The 23706-nt window shown below is 34.4% G+C and overlaps 1 protein-coding gene across 1 annotated transcript in view; it reads left to right on the top strand.

The window, feature by feature from the left end:
* The window catches only part of NIPBL (NIPBL cohesin loading factor), a 182181-nt gene that overhangs the window by 56467 nt on the left and 102008 nt on the right, over nucleotides 1-23706 (top strand). Inside the window, exons 2-6 of the mRNA XM_008155585.3 lie at nucleotides 13055-13197; nucleotides 15038-15203; nucleotides 17300-17427; nucleotides 20653-20752; nucleotides 21297-21448. Of these exons, the coding sequence (XP_008153807.2) occupies nucleotides 13134-13197; nucleotides 15038-15203; nucleotides 17300-17427; nucleotides 20653-20752; nucleotides 21297-21448 (610 nt within the window). The 5' untranslated portion in view covers nucleotides 13055-13133. The remainder of the gene's footprint in view (nucleotides 1-13054; nucleotides 13198-15037; nucleotides 15204-17299; nucleotides 17428-20652; nucleotides 20753-21296; nucleotides 21449-23706) is intronic.

Here is a 23706-nt window from a genome sequence, read left to right as displayed (position 1 = left end):
CTGCCCTCTGGTGGACAGTGCACATCATAGCAAGCGGTTGAACGGCCTTAGCATCATTAGCATATTACACTTTGGTCGAACGGCCAACCAGACACTTAGCATATTACGCTTTTATTATATAATAGCACTAGTAAATAAAAGTTAAGTTAGATTTTTCTAGAATGGTAGTTAGTACTAAGCTTAAAAAATAATATTATTTCCTAAATAATCATAAATATTTAGACATTGCTAATTCTGTTTATCCTGTGTTTCTAAGCTATGCTATTGTCAGTTCTAATGTGTTTTCCATGGTTATCCATGTCAGTATTTAGAATTTATATCTAGCTAATTATTGTTTTAGAACTTATATTGAGTTCTGTTATTATGCTAGTTACATAGTTATTATAAATTCCCAATTTCCCCATTGCACCAGCTATAGTAATAATATTTCTTCCCACTACTGCTCCCCCAAAACTTTATAAATATGCAGCATTCCTGTTTCTTATGTAAAATAGACAAGTTAGACTAGTAACTCTAAGCTTTCTTTTACCACAATTCATTGATTCCATTTGGTAAAAAGTGTCTATGGAATTGTAATATTTAATTTGATACATTTGCATAGTGGTCATTCAAAACTTACTCACCTACTGTTGGCTGGCATCTAATCAGATAGTAGAAACATTTTTTATTTCTTGGCTTTGGTCTTAGAAGGATGAGAATTTAATCTGATTTCAGGAAGTAAAAGGAGGCTTGTAAATTTAGGAGCCATAACGTGCTGAAAGTAGAAAGTTTGCTTTTAATACCAACTTAAAAGAATTTAATTTTTAATGGAATAAGCAGAGTTTGGTTTCAGAAATCAATAGTGAAAATTACCCCATTCCATTCACTTCAGCACAGAAAAGATACCAACTGGATTTTATTATTTAACTTCCCTTATTCCCACATCAGTTATACAGCATTTATGTTTGATGAGAAGTTAGTGATATTATAAGTTTTTTCTTTTTTCACATCTGTTTTGGGTTTCATTCGAGATTTTTTCCAACGATTAAAATTACCAATGTGTGCAAAAGTTTAACTCTAATTTTTGGCTCTTCTTAATCAGAGCATTGAAGCGGAGCCCTAGAGTTTAACTGCTAGGTCTCTTGTTATATGTGGTTCCCTTTCCAATAAAAACAAACATTAGGTTGCTAATATAAACTAGACATGTAAAAATTGTACTTTTAAGATCACCTGATTATGTTTGGTTATTGTGATGCTCCCTGATGTCACCTTAAATATATAAACTTGCTCAGCATCCAGATTTCAAACTCTGTTCACCTAATGATTGATTCTTAAGGCCTAACTCCAGGCCCTACTACATTCCCTAGCAGTTTCCTCTATTCTCATTTCAGTTTAACCTACAAATAATATGCTCATCATTTCGCTAGGAATTATGGGGGAATGAAAAATTAATGAGAACATTTTGCCCTTAAGGTGCCAGTGAAATGATTAGACACACTATAACTATACGTGACCAGATCCTGACTTGTTGCATGTAATGCAGGTTTTCATTAAAGGAAAAGATTGTGAAGTACAATAGTAGAGGAAGGTTTCAAGGAAGAGGTGGAGCTTCAAGGATGGGTAGAATTGGTTTAATTATACAAAGGAAAAAGAACAAGGATATATATTGGCACAAGATCTGCGGATAGCATGTTTTGGGAACAGTGGAAAACCAATCTGGCAAGAATGGGGAGTTTATGTTGGAATAAGGGAAAATATAATTGAAGAGAAACTATAAAGAAGAGATTGAATGTGAGGATAAAGACTTTGGAATTAAGTTTGTAGGTGTTGTTTTAATTAAGGTTAATTATGGAAGTAAGTCATACAATTGTTTAAGGACAATTTATTGCATTCCTGTATGAAGGACAGCTGAAAGTAGAGAAGTATTGAAGTTTAAAAAAAGACTAGTTAGTTGGTAATTACAATAATCCAGGTGCTTGATTGGTGAGACTTTTTAATTAGGATTAGAGCTGTAGAATAGGAAAGGACGAATTGATTAATAATATAGATCAGCGATTTTTAACCAGTGTGCCAGAAGAATTTTTAAAACATGCCATACTACCTGACTATTTATTCAGGGCCACTGACCTCTTTTCCCTTAGATGGTCAAATTTAAAAAATGACAGCAGCCAACACAATAGCTGTCTAGTATGAATGTATCAAAATCATACCTATTTTTGTCAGATTAGCAATACACACACACACACACACACACACACACACACACACATACACATACACTAGAGGCCTGGTGCACGAGATTCGTGCACTGGGGTAGGGGGGGTCCCTCAGCCCGGCCTGCACCCTCTGGCAGTCTGGGACCCCTTGGCTCCCAGCAGTCAGACATCCCTCTCGCAGTCCAGGGCTCTTTTAGTCCGGGACCTCGTGCTCCTTACCCACCCACCTGCAGCAGAGGTGGGAGAGGCTCCCGCCACCACTGCATTCACCAGCCGTGAGCCCGGCTTCTGGCTGAGCTGCGCTCCCCCTGTGGGAGCACACTGACCACTCCTGTGTTGAGCATCTGCCCCCTGGTGGTTAGTGTGCATCATAGCAACCGGTTGTTCTGCCATTTGATTTGCCTATTACACTTTAGGATATATATTTTTGTGCCACAGAATTTTGGTAATTACTTTATGTGTGCCACAAGATGAAAAAGATTGGAAATAACTGCTATAGATGATAACATGTAAAAAAAAAATTCATAGACTGCAAGTTTGGATTACTAATTAATGGGAACAGAGATAGAAATTTTAAGGTTATAGGAGGTGATTTTTATTTTAGAAATGTTATTTGAGGTGCTAATACTTCGAGGGAAATGATTATTGAATGTCAAACATATTGACACATAAGTACTGTAAGAGTTTGTAGTGCCAATGAAGAGTCATGATTGGAATTGGACCTGGGACCCTTTGGTTCTAGGGCTGACACTCTAACTGCTAAGCCCAACAATCTGTGGAGTCCCGTGGTTTCAAACTTCGGCATTGCATCCGAATCACCTATAAGGCTTGTTAAAATGCCTGCTTCTGCTCTGCTGGCGTCGCTAAGTAGTTTAACATCAACCTATGAACCAGGTGGTCACAGTTCAGTTCCTGGTCAGGACACATGCCCAGGTTGCAGGCTTGGTCACCAGTGTGGGATGTGCAGGAGGCAGCCGATCAATGATTTTTCTCTCATCATTGATGTTCCTCTCTCTCTCTTTCTCTCTCTCTTCTTTCTTCTCTGAAATCAATAAAAAATATATATTTTTTAAAAATGCCTGCTTCCATTTCCAGAAACCTTGGGTTAAGTGGGTGTAATAAGTTGCACTAGAGGCCCGGTGCACAAAAATTTGTGCACTTTGGCGGGGGGGGTCCCTCAGCCCAGCCTGTGCCCTCTCACAGTCTGGGAGTCCTCAGGGGATGTCCACCTGCCAGCTTAGGCCCGCTCCCTGGGGGATCCGGCCTAAGCTGGCAGTCAGACATCCCTCTTGCAGCCTGAGAGCCCTCAAGGGATGTCCACCTGCTCCCCTAAGGGGAGCAGGCCTAAGCCGTTAGTCAGACATCCTTAGCGCTGCCACGGAGGCAGGAGAGGCTCCCACCAATACCGCTGCTCTGACCAGCCATGAGGCAGCTCCTGACTGAGTGGTGCTCCCCCTATGGAAGTGCACTGACTACCAGGGGGCAGCTTCTGCATTGACCATCTGCCTCCTGGTGGTCAGTGCACGTCATAGCAACCAGTCGTTCCGCTGTTAGGGTCAATTTACATATTACCCTTTTATTATATAGGATTGATAGCCCCAGTTCTTTGTCCCTCCTTGTATCCTTTGACCATTAGAATTAATGGGTGTGGCATAGCCAAAGGCTTGAGAAGCATTTGCAGAATTGGATTTGCACTTTTGTGCCTCTAACCATCTTGAAGAGACCAATATGTCCAGCCTGGCCCGCTAATTTTTGGAGGACGTTGAGAGACTATTGTTTTAAGCCACTAGATTTTCTACTGGATATATACCTAGGAGATAAATTGCAGGGCCATAGGGTAATCACCTTTAGCAGATAATATCAGTTATCCAAAATGATTGTACCAATTTTGAATACTCTACCAGCATTATGTGAGAGTTCTTGTTGTTTACGGTGCTGTCATTCCAACAGCTGAAATGATTAGTATTTTTAATTTTAATGTAGTGGTATCTCACTGTGGTTGTAATTTGTTTTCCCTATAGACTGATGAAGTGAAGTACCTTTTCATATGGAAAATTGAATCAATTGGATTAATTGATCTAAGTTCTGTGAGGGCACAGGGATTGTCCTCTGTTTTGTGCACTGCTATATCTCTAGCCACAACAATGCATTGCACATTATAGGTACTCAATAGATGTTTGTTGAATAAATAGTATAATAGCAGAACTTGATGAATGTTGAATCGAGAATTCGCTGATAATTGATTCTGTGACCATTATCAAGATAAGTGACATCTCTTGGTCTTGGTTTTCTTGTCTGTAACATAAGAAAGTCTAACTGTTTTATTCCTAAGATTTTTTCAACTGTGATATTGTGTGATTCTGGACATTATAAATTCCTTTCACATGCGTCTATTATTTTGGGACCCATGCTTTCACATGCTTTCTTTCTCTTAATTCTCTATTATATAATTTCATCATATTAATTATGTTCTAACTTGTATGTACCTTTTCTCCCTAAGCGTGTATCAGTCCATCATTATGTACCAGCCACATAATCTTTTACTTTGTGCTAGGTTGTGTCCTTCTTTAAGGACTTGAAATGCTACTTACTCCCACCCCTGTGTCTTCTTCCCTTTTTGCCTAACTCTGGCTCATGAAATTTTCCTAATGAGGCATTTTGTGATTGCTCCCTCCCCGCCCAACATAAACTTAGTTATCATCTTTTTTTCTCTCCCAAATTGCCCTTTTCTTTTCATTTAGAAAATAGCAAGGACTTAAGAATGTTAAGAGCGGGAACTCTGGAATCAGACCTTGGGCAAATTACTTAACTTTTATATGCCTCCGTTTTTATAATGAAGATAATAGTAGTACCCGTTAATAGGATATGGTTTAAGTGAATTAAAATGTGTAAATATGAATTAAAGGAACAAAATATAAATTAATATGAAATTATGTAAATTCCTTAGAACAATTTCAGGCACATATTAGGTGCTAAGTATCATCCCTTATTATTATTGTTATGAAATTTATCACAATATGTAATTATATGTTGCATGGTGATTGTTCATATCACTCCTGCTGGACTCTTACACTCCATGAGAATATTACCATGTCTGGTGGGTGTTTGTTTGTTTTTAACCACTGTATACTCAACACTCCCTGTCTGATCCTAATCTAGGTGTTAGCTGCTAAGTGTATAATGGTGAATACATAAAGATTTACTTTTTTAAAAATCAGGAAATAGATAAGCAAGAAAAAGGAAATTAATCACTTACAAATTTCATCACCCAGTGATAAGCATACTTAATATTATCAGATACTGGTAAGGATAAGCTAAACTACTTCATCAGGTCCAGGCAATTCAATATTCTGATTGAAATTGAAAGTGTTTAATTTCCATCTTAAGTCTAGTTTGCTTTTGTGTTTATATGTAATAGTTAATAGTGTTAAAACATTCTTTGAGAAACCTTTCTTTTATGTCCCTCTTTTCTGCATCCCATCCAATTTTACTTAAATTTCTTAAACAATAATAAAAGTCCCCTGTAACATGAGATAAAGTTTCTATCCTTAATCATTTCTTTTAGGTACTTTTAAAATTAATTAGCTATTATATATTCTGGTCACAGAAAACCATGACTTTCTGAATGAAGAAACAAAATAAAGAAAACAGAGAATTTAAGATTTAATTAAAGAGTTCAGATGTTTTTGCTGTTTAATAGCATTATCTTGGAGATTTATTATAGCACACAGTCATTTGATTCTGTATTTTCATTTACCTTCTACCTCAGGCTGTAGTTGCTGTTACTTTTCTCTTTAATAATCTGTGTTTCATAGAAAGTTTAATTTTGTATAATTGTGATCATTGTTAATCAGAAACCCTACTTAAAATTCAAAAACCAATGTGTCCTAATGAAATATGGACTGATAATGACAGAATTTAAGTAACTAATCTTTTTTAATTATATATACAGAAAGGAGATGGCATTTGATGTTATGAAACCTGTATTTTATGATTAGTTCATTGAACATGAGCTTATTAATTTAGAAAAATATACATTCTAACTTATATCATTAATGTAAATACTTATATCCTATAAAATGGCATAGTGCTGGGGTTCAGTTTAAGTCCTAAAAAGGTTATTATCGATAATATAAATCAGAAATCACTTTTCTCTTTTTTTTTAATATATTATATTGATTTCAGAGAGGAAAGGAGAAAGAGAGAGAGAGAGAGAGAGAAACATCAATGATGAGAGAGAATCATTGATGGGCTGCCTCCTGCACGCCCCACACTGGGGATCGAGCCTGCAACCTGAGCATGTGTCCTGACTGGGAATTGAACCTTGACCTCCTGGTTCAAAGGTCAATGCTCAACCTCTGAGCCACACTGACCAGGCTCTTTATTATTTCTTTCTCTGTAAATTGTACTACTTAAACATGATTTTGAAATTTAGCTCCTTAGTAAGGAGCTGTTGGTATAAATTGACTTATGAAAAGTTTATCTTCCCTGAAAAGCTATCCCAGTATTTCCTTTCACATTCATTAGCCATATTATTTAATGATGATATTTGGTTCTCTTAAATTCTTTTGTGGGTTTTTTAACCAATTACAGAAATAGAGCCGAAGGAAAACATGGTGTTTGGTTCATTTGGGCTGCTATAACAGAATACAATAGATTGGTTAACTTATAAACAACAGAAATTTATTTGTCATAGTTCTGAAGGCTGGGAAGTCTAAGGTCAGGGTGCCACCAGGTTTAGTGCTTTGAGAATCCACTTCCTGGTTCATAGATTGACCTGTCTTACTGTGTCTTCACATCTTGGAAGGGGCAAGGGAGCTCTCTGGAGTCTCTCTTATGAGGTCATTAATCCCATTCATGAGGGCTCCAGCCTAGTGACCTAATCACCTACTAATACCTCCAGATACCATCACGTTGGGGATTAGGTTTCAACATTCGAATTGGGGGAAGAGGATCATGGAAAGTTCAGTCCATAGCATATGGTTATATGGTTAGCAGGAATAGATCTGAAAAAAAAAAGAAAAAGTAAGTTTTAGTGAATGTCAAACTTAGGATGAGACAATATTTTACACCCAATAAAAAAAGTTCCCTTATTTAAAAAAAAACACCAAAAAACTTAATTATGGAAAGTTTAAAGTATGTGCAAAGTAAACAGAAGGGTATAATGAATATTTCATGCCCATGACCCAGCTTTAACAGTAATCAACATGCTGTCATTTTTATTTCACTATGCCTGCACCCACTCTCCAATCACTGCTTAATTATTATCATTAATACTTTTGCAGGGTTCTTTTGGAGTTTGGTGATATTTACATATATTGAAAAACCAAATTTTAGCTTTACAAGTTTGACAAATGACTACACTTATGTAACTAGTATCACTTTATGATATAGAACATTTTCTTCACACTAGAAAGGTTCTATAGACCCCACCACCATCATAAAAGAACAAATTGATAATTGAACTTTATCAAAATTGCAAAAGATATTAAGAAAATGAAAGGACAAGCAAAAAGACTGGGATAAAATATTTGCAAAATACTTATCTAATACAGAATTTTTATCTAAAGCATATAATTCATTCTTTCAAAAGTCAACAGGAAGATTGCCAGCCTCTGGGATATCAAAGTAAAGATGTTGAGTAGACTTCTTTGGATATAGGAGTCTAGTGTACAGGGGAGAAGTGAAAGTAGGGGATACAAATTTTTGAGTCATCATCACATAGGTGCTATTTTAAAATCACAAGGTTGAATGAGATCAGTGACAGAGTGAGGACAGGAAGTTGAGAAATATCCTAAATAGGATTCAGGAGTGGCCAGTGTTATATGAGAAAAACACTAGGAGAATATGTGATTCTGGAATTGTTTAAACAGGAGAGGGTGATCAACTGTGTTGAATGCTAGGTCAGATCAGATGAGAACTGAGGCTTGTACATTGGCATTCAGCAAATACAGATGCCATTACTAACCATGGCAAGACATGTAGTGGAATGAGAATAAAAACACATAGAGTGTAGTTTCAAAAGAAAGTAGAATTAGAGGTGAAAATAGACAACTGAAGTAATTTTGCTATGAAAGGAAGTAGAAAAATTAAGCAATTGTTGATGGGGGATATAGGATCAGGGTGTAAGGTTTTTTATTTTTTTGTGTGGGATTAGGTGAGTTATCAGCATGTAGATGTTTATATGCAGATTGAAATGATCCAATAAGAGGGAAAATTGATGATGCAGGAAAGAAGAGATTTGCTGGAATTATATTTTTGATGGATTAAAGCAGAAAGGGGATCAGTAATACAGAATATGCATAAGTGATTATGATTTTTTTTTAAATATCTTCTGTGTGTACTCTTTCTCAATTGCTCTTTTAAGCACTTTAATTATAATCTTAACCTGTTGAACTGAAAGAATTTTCTATACTATCTGAAACATATTGTCTTTGTTCTCCAACAGAGTCATTTTGAAGAATTCATTGTTCCTAGGGACAGTGTTACATAATGAGGATCAAAAATTAATAGTAGCCAGAGTTTCTTGAGAAGATTTTTAGGGCCGCCAAATTCCAAATAGCTAACGAAATCAACTGATGAGACTATTTCACATATTTTTATAATTTAATATTAACATAGAAGTCTTGGTGTATCCAGGCTTTCCTTATATTTTATATGTATCCCAAAAAAGTTTCTCTATGTTTAAACAACAACAACAAAAATAACAGCCTGGCCTGAGTGGCTTAGTGGTTGAGCGTCGACCTATGAATCAGGAGGTCACGGTTTGATTCCCGGTCAGGGCACATGCCCGGGTTTACAGGCTCGATCCCCAGTGTGGGGCGAGCAGGAGGCAGCCGATCAGTGATTCCTTCTCTCCCTCTCCCTTCCTCTCTGAAATCAATAAAAATATATATTTTTTTAAATTACAAACTCAGGATCTGTTGCTTTCTATTGGTGTTGAATAACACAATTCAGAAGAATCTGGCCAACCTTTAATAGACCAGTAAAAAAAAAAAAGAATTTAAAAATTTTACATTAGTTGAAAGTGTGCCCTCTTGTGGACTATTCAATAATTTTACATAGAACTGTTTTCCTCCTATCTCAGATTCAATTATGTATCATCAAATATGTTATGGTCAGAATTTAAGTCTGTATATAAATGTTATAGTTCTTAAGATCTAAACCTTACTTAGAAAGAAATAAAATCTTCACTGATTTTGCATTTCTAATACCATTGCATAGGAAATGGTCTCATGGTATAAGATATAGTCTCAACCTTTATTAGGGGTTGGAGATGGGCTGTTTCTTCTGCAGTGGAAAAGAAGGTGAGAAAATACTTTGTGTGAGAGATATAATAGGAACCCAAATAATTCATAGCAGCACTTGGAAATATCCTGTATGACCTCTCTATAGAAAAGATTTTAATTTAAATCAAATTCTAAGGCTCAGGATTATTTTTTCCTGATGCAGCTTGTATTTTTGTATATTTTGTTATGATTAGACATCATATAATTACTCTGTAGGCCTTTGCAAATCAATTTACCTAGTAGTCAGCTGGAATCTTTTTAAGTAATGGGAACTTTTGTTAAAGTTGGTTTGTATTAAAACGTATGATATGAATTGTTAAGAACAAAGAAGAAAACTGATTATCCTATATAATAAAAGCCTAATATGCAAATTGACCAAACGGCAGAATAACCGGTCGCTATGACTTACAACCATACTTAATGCATTTTAAATCAAATAAGAATTGTTGTTTCCCTTCCTCCCTCACTTCCAGTTTTGAGTTGACATTGGAGTATGCAGTGCATCATGTCACTATGAAAAGCACAATCTTGTGTTTAGGTTTATTATTAATCTTGTAATTTATATGTGGTAACTAATTTTGTAAATAATTTTTAATATAAAAATTCCAGCCTAGGGTTGGGTCTGCTTTATATGTTACCTGGGATTTAGGAGAACAGAATAAAGTTGGGTAGCCCACAGTAGAACTCTCTTCAATATGTTTTTTTATGTGTTCCTATCCTCCAAATTAAATAATTAAACATGGTCACTTGTTAATTAACTGCTTCAGTATGACAATTTACAGGTACAACAGTGACTCATGTGTGGCAACAAGGTGTTTTTCATGCTGTTCTATAGATAATTTTCTTACAACATCCTCCCGCCCCCATCAGTTACTAAGCATAAATTGGAACTTTCTTATTAGCCTTACTTAGAAAAAATTCGTTGTGTTTTGGTGACCTCAGTCAGGATTTACATTCTGATTTCTTTCTATTTGCTTTTTTTTTTTTTTTTTTGTATTAGTGCATGACACAATTGCTAAATATGTCGTTTTTAAAATATTTTTTAGTGATGATTAAAGAGTCAAATTAATAACTTCAAAGACTAAAGTCCACAGTGAAATAAAAGGACAAATATAGGATAGCCAAGGATTCTTTTATGTACTGTTTCCTTTGCCATTTCTTTTCAGTGGGCTTCTACTAGCAAATTTTATATCAGTCATTCATCAAAGGAATGCAGTGTTTTTCCTTGGCCAGCTACTAGGAAAAGAAATCCTATATAATAAAGAGGTAATATGCAAATTGACCATCACGCCAACACACAAGATGGCCACCACAAGATGACCAGCAGGGGAGGGCAGTTGGGAGGGATCAGGCCTGCAAGGGAGGGCAGTTGGGGGCGACCAGACCTGCAGGGGAGGGCAATTAGGGGCGACCAGGCCAGCAGGGGAGGGCAGTTAGGGGCGACCGGGCCAGCAGGGGAGGGCAGTTAGGGGTGACCAGGCCAGCAGGGGAGGGCAGTTAGGGGCAATCCGGCCGGCAGGGGAGGGTAGTTGGGAGGGACCAGGCCTGCAAGGGAGGGCAGTTAGGGGCGATAAGGCCTGCAGGGGAGGACAGTTAAGGGCGACCAGGCCTGCAGGGGAGGCAGTTGGGGGCAACCAGGCCAGCAGGGGAGGGCAGTTAGGCATCGATTAGGCTGGCAGGGGAGTGATTAGGGGGTGATCAGGCTGGCAGGCAGAAGCAGTTAGGGGCAATCAGGCTGGCAGGCAGAAGCAGTTAGGGGCAATCAGGCAGGCAGGCAGGCGAGTGGTTGGGAGCCAGCAGTCCTGTATTGTGAGAGGGATGTCCGACTGCCTGTTTAGGCCTGATCCCACCAGGATCGAGCCTAAACAGGCAGTTGGACATCCCTCGAGGGGTCCCAGATTGGAGAGGGTAAAGACTGGGCTGAGGGACACAAACCCCCTCCTCCTCCCGTGCATGAATTTCGTGCACTGGGCCTCTAGTGTGTTTATAAAAGTCATTAAATTACAAAGGGAAAAAAAGAAATGATTACCAAAAGGACAGGGTTGTTATTCCCTCTAGAAGAAGCTAGGTTGTCTTTTGGGTGGTGGTTCTGTGGATGCTTACTTTGTAACTCTGTTAAAAGACACATATATGTTTTGTGAACTTTTGTCAGTTTATCTTATATTTATAATAAAAGTGAGGAGAAAGAAAATTCTTAATTTTAACTACCTGTATACCTCTACTTAAAGAAACAAAAACTTCTTGCAAAGTTCTAGTAAGTTGTTTGAGTAAAGGTAGTTAGTAGTGTTATTTCACTGTTTTGAAGTTGACAACCCTCCAAAAAATGGAAATCTTTAAACTGAAAATTACTATTCAGCTTTCCATTTTAGCACTATGTCTTAGTTGTTGTGGAGTATATCTCCATTTGCTTATTAGTTTATTTGTATTTAACTAAGGAATATCTTTGGTAAATGTGCACTTATTAAAATGTCTTATATACTTCAAAAAGAAAGTTTTCACACAAATATTGTTAAAGAAAAGATAAATGTTCCGAAAACCACATGTTGAAATTAAGATGAGAAAAATTGGGAACAGAATAATGGAAAGGGTGTTCAGGAATTTTATAAAATGTCTATACACACACAAATAGTAATATAATAAAAACTGAATATTTGTCAACCAAGTCATTGTATAGGAATATTAAAATATTAACAACACATGTCTTTCTTTGTCCTGCCTGTGTTTGTATATTATGCGACTGATTGATTGATTGGTTGATTGGTAAGAAGCATGCAGTGATAGGAAGATAAGTACATGAGCATTAGGTAATTATACAAGAATGAAACAAGACATGTTTCAACAAAATATCACAAAAGAATATATAATTATTTACAAAGAATGTTGGACAATAAATGTTGTAAATTTGGAGTAGATTAAGGTAGAATGGCTTTTGGTTGAATTTGCACGGAGTTTCATGAAGTAGTGGGAACTTGTCATGGATCTTAAAGAATTATAAGAATTGGACTAAAGTATAAATGGGCTACCTAGGTAGGGAGATATATTATGAAATAAATAACAATGAGGGAACACAAGGTGGATTCAAGGTAATTTTATCAGCTTGATTGGAGAGGATGGTTTATGTAGGAAAGTAGTGAGAGACATAGCTAGCAAGGTGAGTTGAAGCTAGATTTTAATATGTTAATGATGTGCAAAGGAATTATAGTGCTTGTCAAAATTTAGTATCCTTGTCTAGTAATACAGTCTGCTGGTAACAGAGACTCTTGAGACAGATTGCTTGGGTTCTAATCTTTGCTCCACAAATTACTTTAAATTTCCTGTAAATTAAGTTTCTCAGTAAAATGCAGAAAATAATAGTATCTACCTTATTTGTTTGTTGGGAGGATTAAATAAGTTAATATATGCAAAGCACTTTGCAGTGCCTAACATACAGTAAGTAGTACATGAACTATAGCTGTTGTTGTTATATAGGTTGAACAAACAAGAAAAGCAGAAAAATTTATATTTTATAAGCATTTCCCTAATAATAATATATTTGACATATTACAAATAATTGTATCTTTTTCATTTTAGTGTTTGGGAAATGGGAAGTAATGACAGCTGGCACCTGAACTAAGTATTTTTATCGGCAACACCATTCCAGAACTTCAGGATGAATGGGGATATGCCCCATGTCCCCATCACTACTCTTGCGGGGATTGCAAGTCTCACAGACCGTAAGTTTGGTTAATTTATCTAGTTTATGTTCTAGTCTGTGTTAACAATGATTTTTAGAGGGACTACAACAAAAAGTATTTGTAACAAAATAAATTTTTTTAAGATTTTAGATTTTGAATGATAATCATCATTATTTCCTTTGATTTATTGTCATACATATGAAAGTAACAAAACTAGTGTAGTCAACTGCTAGTAGGTAAGACCTTACTTTGTGTTTCATCCTAAGGACCCATTAGAAGTGGTACTATGTTTTTGTTTGATGAGACCAAGCATTAAGAAAAATAAAAAATGAAGCATTGGTTTGCACGTAAGAACTGATACAGAGTTTTTAAAAAGCATTTAGAGAAATGGTAACTAGAACTCCCCTTCAAAGAAAATTTGATATCCCAACAATCTAATTTTTAGTGATGGTTATTTTGGATATCGTGCTCAGTATCTATCTGTTGGACTTTGTCATAGATATCAACAGCCTATTTTACTCTGAACTGTTAAATTTAAAAAAAACATTGTCATTCTTTTGAGATTTACGTAGTGTAACATTTTTTAGGGACTTACTCTTTTGGTGGGCAACTCTAATTTTTTATCCCTGGGTAATGGTGCAGAAAGCTACCCACAATATTAGTTAGTCCCTATGTCATCCTACCTGAATAAATGAAGAGAAAAAAAAATTATATGAGAAGGAAGGATAGAAGGTGAGAAGTTGGCATCCTTTTCTTTGTGTAGCATTATGCAATGTTTAAGGCTTTATAATAAAGGAGCTATGAGAAAATAACTTCAAGAAATGTTTTTATCTGTGTTCAGTATTCCCCAAATAATATTTTTCTGTTAATTTCCAGCTGGTTTTAGCAGGGGTAAGAGAGATAACAGACTACAGCTTTGAAGTTAGGAAAGTAGCAGGCTAGTTGATGAGGTCTGAGATAACAAGTAGCAGGTGGGTTTAGGATAACTCAGCTAAGAAAGCTTTTAAAACTGTTTAGTTTATAACTTTGTTATAGGTAAGGCGTAAACTCATACAATCTACCTGAGTGCAAAATCAAATATACTACCAGGGATTTCTTTTTGTTTGTCCTCCCCATTATTTCAGCAAGTAATAATTTGTTTCCTGGGTTTTTATTAATAAAAATTTTGTTAGTACCAATTGGAGCTGAGCAGCATGATAGCTATACCAAGTAGGTGCTAGAAATTAAGCCACATACAAAGTACTGTAAACCATTTATGTTCTTTTGTTTGCTTTTTAGAATAGAATGAAGAGAGGAGATAACTATTTAGGAATTTATAACTTAAAGCAAAAAACCTTAGATATTCTTCTACCTCCAGAGTCCTGTTCTATAAATGTTCTGCTAAAGTGAACTATTTATGTTTGTATTTACTTAAGCCTTAAGATGCATGTTACTTGTCAGTCTGGTGAAGAGTAAGGTTTTGTTACTTCGTTTCTTTATGTGAGAGTACTAGTGATTCTGATAAATCTTATAAGCAAAAATAAATGAGATTCTCAGTATTTTGACGTTACTTAGTTTTAATCTTACCTTTTGTCTATTTACTTATTTATTTATTAAGTTAATAAAAATTTAAGGTAGGAAAAATCAATGCAAATATAAAGGAGCTGAATTTTATCCTCAGTGAGTAGTATAATTTATTATAGTCCAAGTGATGTTTTAGGAGTTATGTAGAGTTAATTGGGGTTTGTTGAGGGAAAGGAGGCATGTCTTTTAATAATATTCACATTGAAAAAAAATGTTGTTGATATTTATAACATTTTTAATTCCAAAATATATATAAGCACTAAAGTGACTTATTTCAGTAACTCAGTTTCTAATCATCTGATTTTATTCCAAATAGTCCTGAACCAGCTGCCTCTTCCATCCCCTTTACCTGCTACAACTACAAAGAGCCTTCTTTTTAATGCACGAATAGCAGAAGAGGTGAATTGCCTTTTGGCCTGTAGGGATGATAATTTGGTTTCACAGCTTGTCCATACCCTCAACCAGGTATCAACAGATCACATGTAAGTACAATCTAAAATAAAGTGAAAAGTTTTGTTCTGAACAAGAGAATCAGTAATCCTGGTTTTGCTTCTTATATCAAAAAATTAGATATATAGTTTATTGTTAAAATATACACTATCCAAGTGAGAATATAGCCTCTGTGATGAGATATTAATGTGATTTAAGTAGGCCATGGTTACTTTGAGACAGTAGTTCTGACCCATTTAGTTCTATAAAGATCTTTTCAATACTTTGTAATAATCTTGAGATACCAATCAAGATGGATCTGTGCAGAGGTCTAAAGTTGCTCTTGAAGGTATCTCCCTTTTTCTTGTTATTGTTAGAGTGGTTAGAATTCCCACTTACTAGGGACAGTACTGCTAGCTTTATTTGGAGCAGGCTTATAAGGTTTTCATGGGAAGTAAAAGAAGAACTCAAGACTAACTCCATGGAAGGCTACTGCAGAATTAGGGACTAATTTTCCCAAGGATTTATTGTACAATCTGAACAAAGGTGTGTGTTTTCACACAATAGACTATTAAAAATGACATAAACTTAAATCATATACTTATATATAAAATTTTGCACATAAGTATACTTGTTAAATTTTCCTTTTTATTGCAAAAGCAGTACATAATTATATCTTAACAATGCAAAAGTGTATAAAAAGTTAAATCTCATCCTTATCCCACTACAAGTGATACTCATGTGTCTTTCCATCCTTTAATTTTTTTATTTTTATTTTTAGATTTAAAGATTCGTTATTTAGAGAAATGAGGATAAAGCACATGATAGTGGAAAGGTCTCTGCCATTAGATACAATACATACTTTAGGGCCAGTTTAAAACTGATAGCTCTGAGGTGAAATACTAAATGTGAATTTGCTGCTGGAGAAACTGAGAAATGATTGATAAAAATCAGAAGAAAGTATAATACCAATATTTTGGCACTCGATAAATTTAGCAATGTCTAAATACTACATCACTTGTTACACCTGTATATACTTAACATTTTTCACCAAATATTTTAAGAGATAAAGCGAAACAGTACAAATATAGTTATAATTTATTTTATGGAAAGCTACTTTAAGATTGCCCTTAGACATTTATTGAATCTCACCATTGGACACCATCTTTATAAATCGTTTTTGTTAGATTTAATGAGTGGAACAGTGACATGCAGAATGTAAAATTTTAAATACTGAGTATATTTATCTTACATAGTTATGAATTTAATTTGCTACTCACTTTCAGTTTTATTGAAAATTGTGAATATGCTTAACCACTGCTTTGGTTTTTTTGTGTGTTTTTCTTCCTCATGACTTTGAGAAAACAATATAAGATGAAAAAATTACATAATCTCTGAGTCTTGTCTTAATGTGGCAATAGTATTTCATTCAGAAGACATTCTCAAAATGACTGACTCATACTCAGATGTAAAGGAGAAAGAAAATCTATTCCAACCCCAGATTCCAACTTCTGTACATAATTGTCACTTCTGTAACTTATTGTTATTTTGAATAGTTTATTTACTTACTTATTTAATGTTTTCATTGATATCTTAGAAAGAGAGGAAGGGAGGGAGGGAGAAACACCAATCGATTGCTTCCCCCCCCCCCCCCCCCAAGCACCCTGACTAGGGACCGAACGCGCAACCTGGGCATGTGCCCTGACTGGGAATCAAACCAGCAACCTTTTGGTGCAAGGGATGACGCTTAACCAACAGCCACATCGGCCAGGGCTATTTTGAATAGTTTAGACTGTTTTCTGCTTTGAAAGTGATGTGAAAATCCTTAAACTCATAGTTTCATAAAGTATGTTTTGGGCTTTTTTTTTTTCCTGTTTAAAATGGAAGGGGGAAAAAAGGTTGTCCTAGAAGAACCCTCCTTTGTCATTTTTTATCATTCTGTTTCTCCCAGAAATAGCATCTTCAAAAATCCATCAAATTGTTAGACATACTTGTGTGATTTGTTTTTGTACCGTAACTCTTCTTCTTGATTTTTGTCTCGGCCTTTCTGAATTTCATTTGTGAATTGCTATCTAACTAATGTAGAATAGGAAATTCTTAACCACTCAATCACTGTTTTAATTTTTGATATTTATTTTTTCAATGCCAGAGAGTTGAAAGATAATCTTGGCAGTGATGATCCAGAAGGCGACATACCAGTCTTGTTGCAGGCCGTCCTGGCAAGGAGTCCTAACGTTTTCAGGGAGAAAAGTATGCAGAACAAATATGTACAAAGTGGTGAGGTTCATAATAATTGAATTTTGGAGTATATTTTTTTTTATGGATCCATATCAGAACTTAACATGTAATACTTAAATTGAAGTGTCTCCTTTAACAAGCTAGCCTGTTACCTATGAATGCTGCACTTATACGTTGAATCCAGCCAGGAAACTAAATGGATGTTAATATTCTTACAGTTTATATGCAACTAAATTTCTTGAAAATTAGACCAAGTTTAAAGTGTATTTTGTTAGATAATTTCAGAATGTATTAGTTTACTCAATCTAAGAGCTTTAGGAATTTTTTTTTAGAAAATTGTATAATTGGTATGAAAGAAGTCTTTTCATTAATCAAACAATAAAAATATTTGCCGAGCTTTTCAACATGCAGTACATGTATAAATAATTCTACCAGGTATTAGTTTCATTGTTGATGGTGATTACATTTATAGCCATGTAGAATTTGGTTTTATACTTCTGTTTCTTAGCAATGAAAAAATGGGTTTATGATAAGTTATTATTAAGGAAAAACCTATTTATAATAAATATTATAAAAGTCATAAAAATATGATGTCCAACAGAGGTACAATTTTTATGTAGTCTAGGTGCACTTTGAGTTAGGAGCATTGTTCCAGTCTGAAGCTTACTGAATTTGTCAAGCCCAAATACTTGCATGGCTCTTGAGACTAAAAGTAGTCAGAAGGCAATAGTTTAGACAATTCAAGAAGATTTAATTTACTTAATTGATTAATCATATTCAAGAATATTGCCAGATTTATTGGAAGCACCTCTATGAAGTTCCCCATTCCATCTCTTAGTTTTGTTTGTTTTAATAGTAATTACTTGGTTGATTTTGTATATTTGTGTGTGAACTGTGTTTTTAAAACAATATCATAGTTAACTATCCATTCCCCAAAGAGAATTGCCTCTGTTTAACTCACCTTGTTGCAAATCAAAGGCAGGTAAGGAGGACAAGATTGTATCTTCAATCGAACTAATAAGCTAGAAACAGATCTGAATTGTGAAAGGAAAATTAGAATTATACTTGCTCTGGAAGAATGTTGGAATGAAAGATAATTTGGAGAGATCGTTGATTGGAAGAAAGACTAATAGGATAGGAACATGTAGTACAATATAATGTAAATATGTGATTGAATAAAGGAAGTCTTCCCAGGCTATTTATACTACTTTTTGGTAACTTATACTTTTAAACATTTAATTTGGGTAGTAAATCACTAATGAAAACTCTTCTAGGAGAGGATTTACCTTTCAGTCACATTTTGTGTTTTATATTAACGTATACTTATTTTTTAGTACAGAATGTTAGATTTCTCCATATCCTACTCTGTAAAAACATAAACTAGCATTTAAAAATTAATTGCATGTTATTTTTTTTAAATATATTTTATTGATTTTTTACAGAGAGGAAGAGAGAGGGATAGAGAGTTAGAAACATCGATGAGAGAGAAACATCGATCAGCTGCCTCTTGCACACCCCCTACTAGGGATGTGCCCGCAACCAAGGTACATGCCCTTGACCGGAATCGAACCTGGCACCCTTGAGTCCGCAGGCCGACACTCTATCCACTGAGCCAAACCGGTTTTGGCTGCATGTTATTTTTTTCTAAGCATTTTTCAAGTGATAGTTGGCTTTAAAATATTAAAAGGCGATGCTTGCTAGGTGTAAATGAGTCCCACATGGAGAAAATTTAATAATATGCAAATCATTTTATTTATACTTTTTAGGAACTTTGAGATAATCAAAAAGAACTATTAGAATTTCATTTGTCCCTTTCATTTATAAAACAATTGCTTTCTAGCTAGTTCCAGTTTGTCCCACTGATGACTGTTAATTCAGGTGTTGTTTTTCTAATTCCCATCTTATGAAATATTGCCCTCCCTGTTTAAAAAAAAAATCCAGCAACAATAATTAAGGTAATTAAATTATTAAGCTATGGAACATGTGATTTAGTATTGAATTTGAACTGGAAGAGAAAGCTCAAAAGTTGGAATTTAGCCCATATAAAAAGGAAAACACTTTAGTATTACTCTGGTAGACTTTGAGGTGATTTTGAGTCCTCATTTCATTCAACCACTGTCTTAGGCTAGAATCCCTTCTGTGGTACTCCTGGCAAATGAACTCATCGCTTCTGTTTCAGTGTTTCTGGTGAAAGGCACTTTTCACATCAATAACAGGAAGTGAAATTTGGGAATATAATGTGATGTTCGAAGCTCCCAAAAAGATAGGCTATGCATACCATAAGAAAGTTCAGGTTTAATGAAAGGTTTTATCTTTGATTTACAAATGTCTAAATAATTGAGTTTTTCTTATCTCCTGTATAACAAAGTGACATTTGTGTAACTATTGAAGGAACAGTGTCCAGCTTGAAAAGAAATTTGAGAATCTGAAAGCTACCCTTACATTCTCTCTCATTAATCAAATATTTATTTAATCCTTAATATGTGGCAAAGAACTATTGTGGAAGAAAGAATAGGATCATTCTGTTCTGCATCAAAAGATTTTCAGATGGATTGCAGCAGCTAATTGGGCCCCTAAATAAAATACTTTAAAAAACCTAGGTCTGTAATAAAAAAATAATAATTTAAAAGTATTTTTAAAAACCTACACCTGAATTATAATGAAACATACAGTGTTGTGAAATTAACCTCCTAAGGATGGGAGATGTACATAATAAAGTAATCCATTTAATAGAAAACCACCCGAAGACCAAGTGTGTAATATTTGATCAGGGGTTAGAGTGACTTTTTTTTTTAATTTCATATCATTATTTTTTTGTTTTTGTTTTTTATTGATTTCAGAGAGGAAGGGAGAGGGAGAGATAAACATCAGTGATGAGAGAGAATCATTGGTTGGCTGCCTCGTACACACCCCACATTGAGGATCGAGCCCACAACCCAAGTATGTACCCTTCGCCGGAATTGAACCTGGGACCCTTCAGTCCGCAGGCTTATCCACTGAACCAAACCACTGAATCAAACCGGCTAGGGCTAGAGTGACTTCTAAAAGTTCTTTTCAAATTCTAAGGATAAATGATGGGACTTTAAGCAAGTAAAAAATTTAAAAAATTTAAAAATTTAAAAAATTTTTAAATTTAATCTGTTCTTAGATTAATTGTATCATAAAAGGATATTTATGTTTTTGAAAGAACAACTGATTTAAATCATGTAAAGGCTACTTTGAGAAGAAAATAATATGTTTACCATCTTTGTGTGTGTTGTTTAGGAATGATGATGTCTCAATATAAACGTTCTCAGAATTCCATGCACAGTAGTCCTGCATCTTCCAATTATCAACAAACCACTATCTCACATAGCCCCTCCAGGTAATTTATATAATGTTTTCTATGTTGAATATGCTTGTGAATATACAGTATATACATACATTTAGGTGATGGTTAATTGTATGTAGTTAAGAAATTAAAATGCTTAGTCTTAAATATTAACCCATATGAACATTTGCCTTATAATGTTATATGTGGAAATGCTGTAATATACTGATTGAAGTAGCTATCATTTTAGTAACTTGATTTCATTCAGACAAAATAATGTGTTAAAATAACCAATGTGTTTTAGATAAATAAGAAAATTTATGGAGTTGAACTTGGGCGGCATGGCTTTATATGCCTTAAACAAATGGATATTTTTATGCAAGTAAAATAAATGAATTATCTCAATTTTTTCAAACTATTTATTGTAACTCTTAGATTATGATTTGTGAATGATTTTGGTATATCTGACTATTTTTCAAATTTTTTCTGTTTGCATAGGTTGTATTTTAGACAAATTAGAGTTTGGAAAATTGTATGACAGTGAAATTTCATGTTTATTTTATTTCCTTATATTGTTTATTTGGATTTTGGGTTTTAGCCGGTTTGTGCCACCACAGACAAGCTCTGGGAACAGATTTATGCCACAACAAAATAGCCCAGTGCCTAGTCCATATGCCCCACAAAGCCCTGCAGGATACATGCCATATTCCCATCCTTCAAGTTACACAACACATCCACAGATGCAGCAAGGTAAGAAAGTCAGTTGTTTATTTAAAGAGATTACCTGTTATTTTAAGCAAATTCATTTCCTTCTTTTATAATTTTTAAAACACAAACTATACTGTATACTTATTTATCAATAAACATTTTTCTTAAGATATGGCTTACATTATTTTTTAAAAATGTGTTACATTTATCATTTGGAAATTCATTTGGAAGATAAAAGGATCAGTGTCATTTTGACTCTGGGTTAGGTTTTTAATACAACTGAGTATATCTAGTTATGAAATTAGGAACTGCTTTATAATTGTCCTTTTTACATGGCACTAAGCCAAAGAAAATTTACATTTTAATTGATAAAGTATATAGTGTGAAAATTTTACTATAAAGTAAATACAGTACAAGAAGAGGAAAATTAATAATCTTAGGTGCAAAAACTTCTGGGATTAGATTACTATACTAGTTCTCTGTCGAAGGCAAATGTTGATAATATGAGGTCTTTTTATAAGGTTATATTGCATTAGTATGTATGAAATGGCTACTAAGTGATTTCTCATTAACATACTTTTTTTTGTACTTTTTTGGAGAAACTTTTTAAAGTGCAAAGATAAAACAGATACATGATTTTGTCCCCCATAATTAACAGCAAATTTTTAACATTTGCAGTCATTAGTTCCTATGTATATTCTTTTTTTTTTTATTATGTATGAGGTCAGAACTTTCTTCATTTATTAACTCTTTAACTATAAGCTTTAAACTGTCATCTATCAAAACAGCCAACTTCTGATTTTCCAAAGTCATAAAATCAAATATTAGGTTGAAACTATTTTATACACTAACTCAAGGAAAAATTAGTAGGCAAATCAAACATTTGGAATAGATACCTTCAAATTTACAGAATTTAGTGTGAGTACTGAACATAAGTATGTATGTATGTAGGCTCTTGATACTTGTGAAGTAGTATACTCTGGCACACATAGGTATGAGGAACATTTTAAGTGTCATTAATAGGACACATTTGTTGCCCATGGAAATGTCCACATACACATGTGTAGGAAGGAACATTGGTTTTTACTCGCAATACTGTTTTTGTTGGTTTGTTTTAGCAAGATAAAACCAGCTTTTTTAGAAAAATAAGTTCAAATCACAAAATTAAAAGAATAATATAGTTTAAGGGCTTGTTCAGTAATGTATTGTTTCTTGGAAATTCTCAGGCACTTGAGTAACTAAAAATGGAACTCAGAGATTAGGCCCACTCAAATATTAAAATTATTATAAACTAGAGGCCCGATACACGAAATTTGTGCAAGGTCCTCGACCCTCGCAGCCCTGGCGTCGTCCGGAAGGTCGTCCAGTCTAATTAGAATATTATGCTTTTATTATTACAGATAGGAAAATTTATTGTGGTAAGGAAAAGGTGGATAGATAAATGGAACAGGAAAGAATCCAGAATGAAACGAATATATAAGGGAATTTAGGGTATGTGCAAGGTAGCATTTAAAATACTTTTTAAATTTTATATTATAAAAAATTTAACCCTGCAGAAAATTTGAAAGATGAGCACAATGAACCCCCTCAGCAACAGGTATTATGAATTTTTGCCCTTAAATACATCTGCTAAAAAGATGGAAATTCTTCTATATAAATACCAACTGTAATCATTTACCCTAAAATTATTAAGAACAGTTATATTATATCATCTAGTCTGCTTTCAGTTTTCATTTCTACATGATAATTTTCTTGTCATTCATAACACCTATCTTTTTTCCCCCTAAATCACCTAAGGATATTTTTATTGAATTTTATTTCTACTTTTATTTTTTTAAGAGAGAGGAATAGGGAGGGAGAGAAAGAGAAGTGTTGATATGAAAGAGAAACATTGATCAATTACCTCCTGTATGCTCCCCAACCGGGGATGGAAAATCTAAGAAAGTAAAGAGTTATGCCATCTTCCTGGATGGAAGAACTCAATATGGTAAAGATTGGAATTTTTTTTCAAATCTATAAATTTAATGCCATACTAATAAAAATCCCAAGCAGGGTTTTTATGCAATTTAAGCTGCCTCTAAAAATTTATTTGAAAGAATAAAAATTCAAGAATAGGTAAGATAATTTTGTAATGGAATGAGATGTAGCTTGATCTAGTAGAAATCAAGATTTATTGTAATATTGGTCAAGGCATGGAAGAGCAGAACATCTCGAAGTGGAATTTGATAAAGAGCTTAGGAATCATGAACAAATGGAACTTAATACGTATTATGTTATATCTTAATGGAAAAAGAATGATA

Source organism: Eptesicus fuscus, chromosome 4, assembly GCF_027574615.1.
Source record: "Eptesicus fuscus isolate TK198812 chromosome 4, DD_ASM_mEF_20220401, whole genome shotgun sequence".
NCBI classification, from domain to species: domain Eukaryota; kingdom Metazoa; phylum Chordata; class Mammalia; order Chiroptera; family Vespertilionidae; genus Eptesicus; species Eptesicus fuscus.
This window is presented reverse-complemented; position numbering and strand designations above follow the sequence as displayed.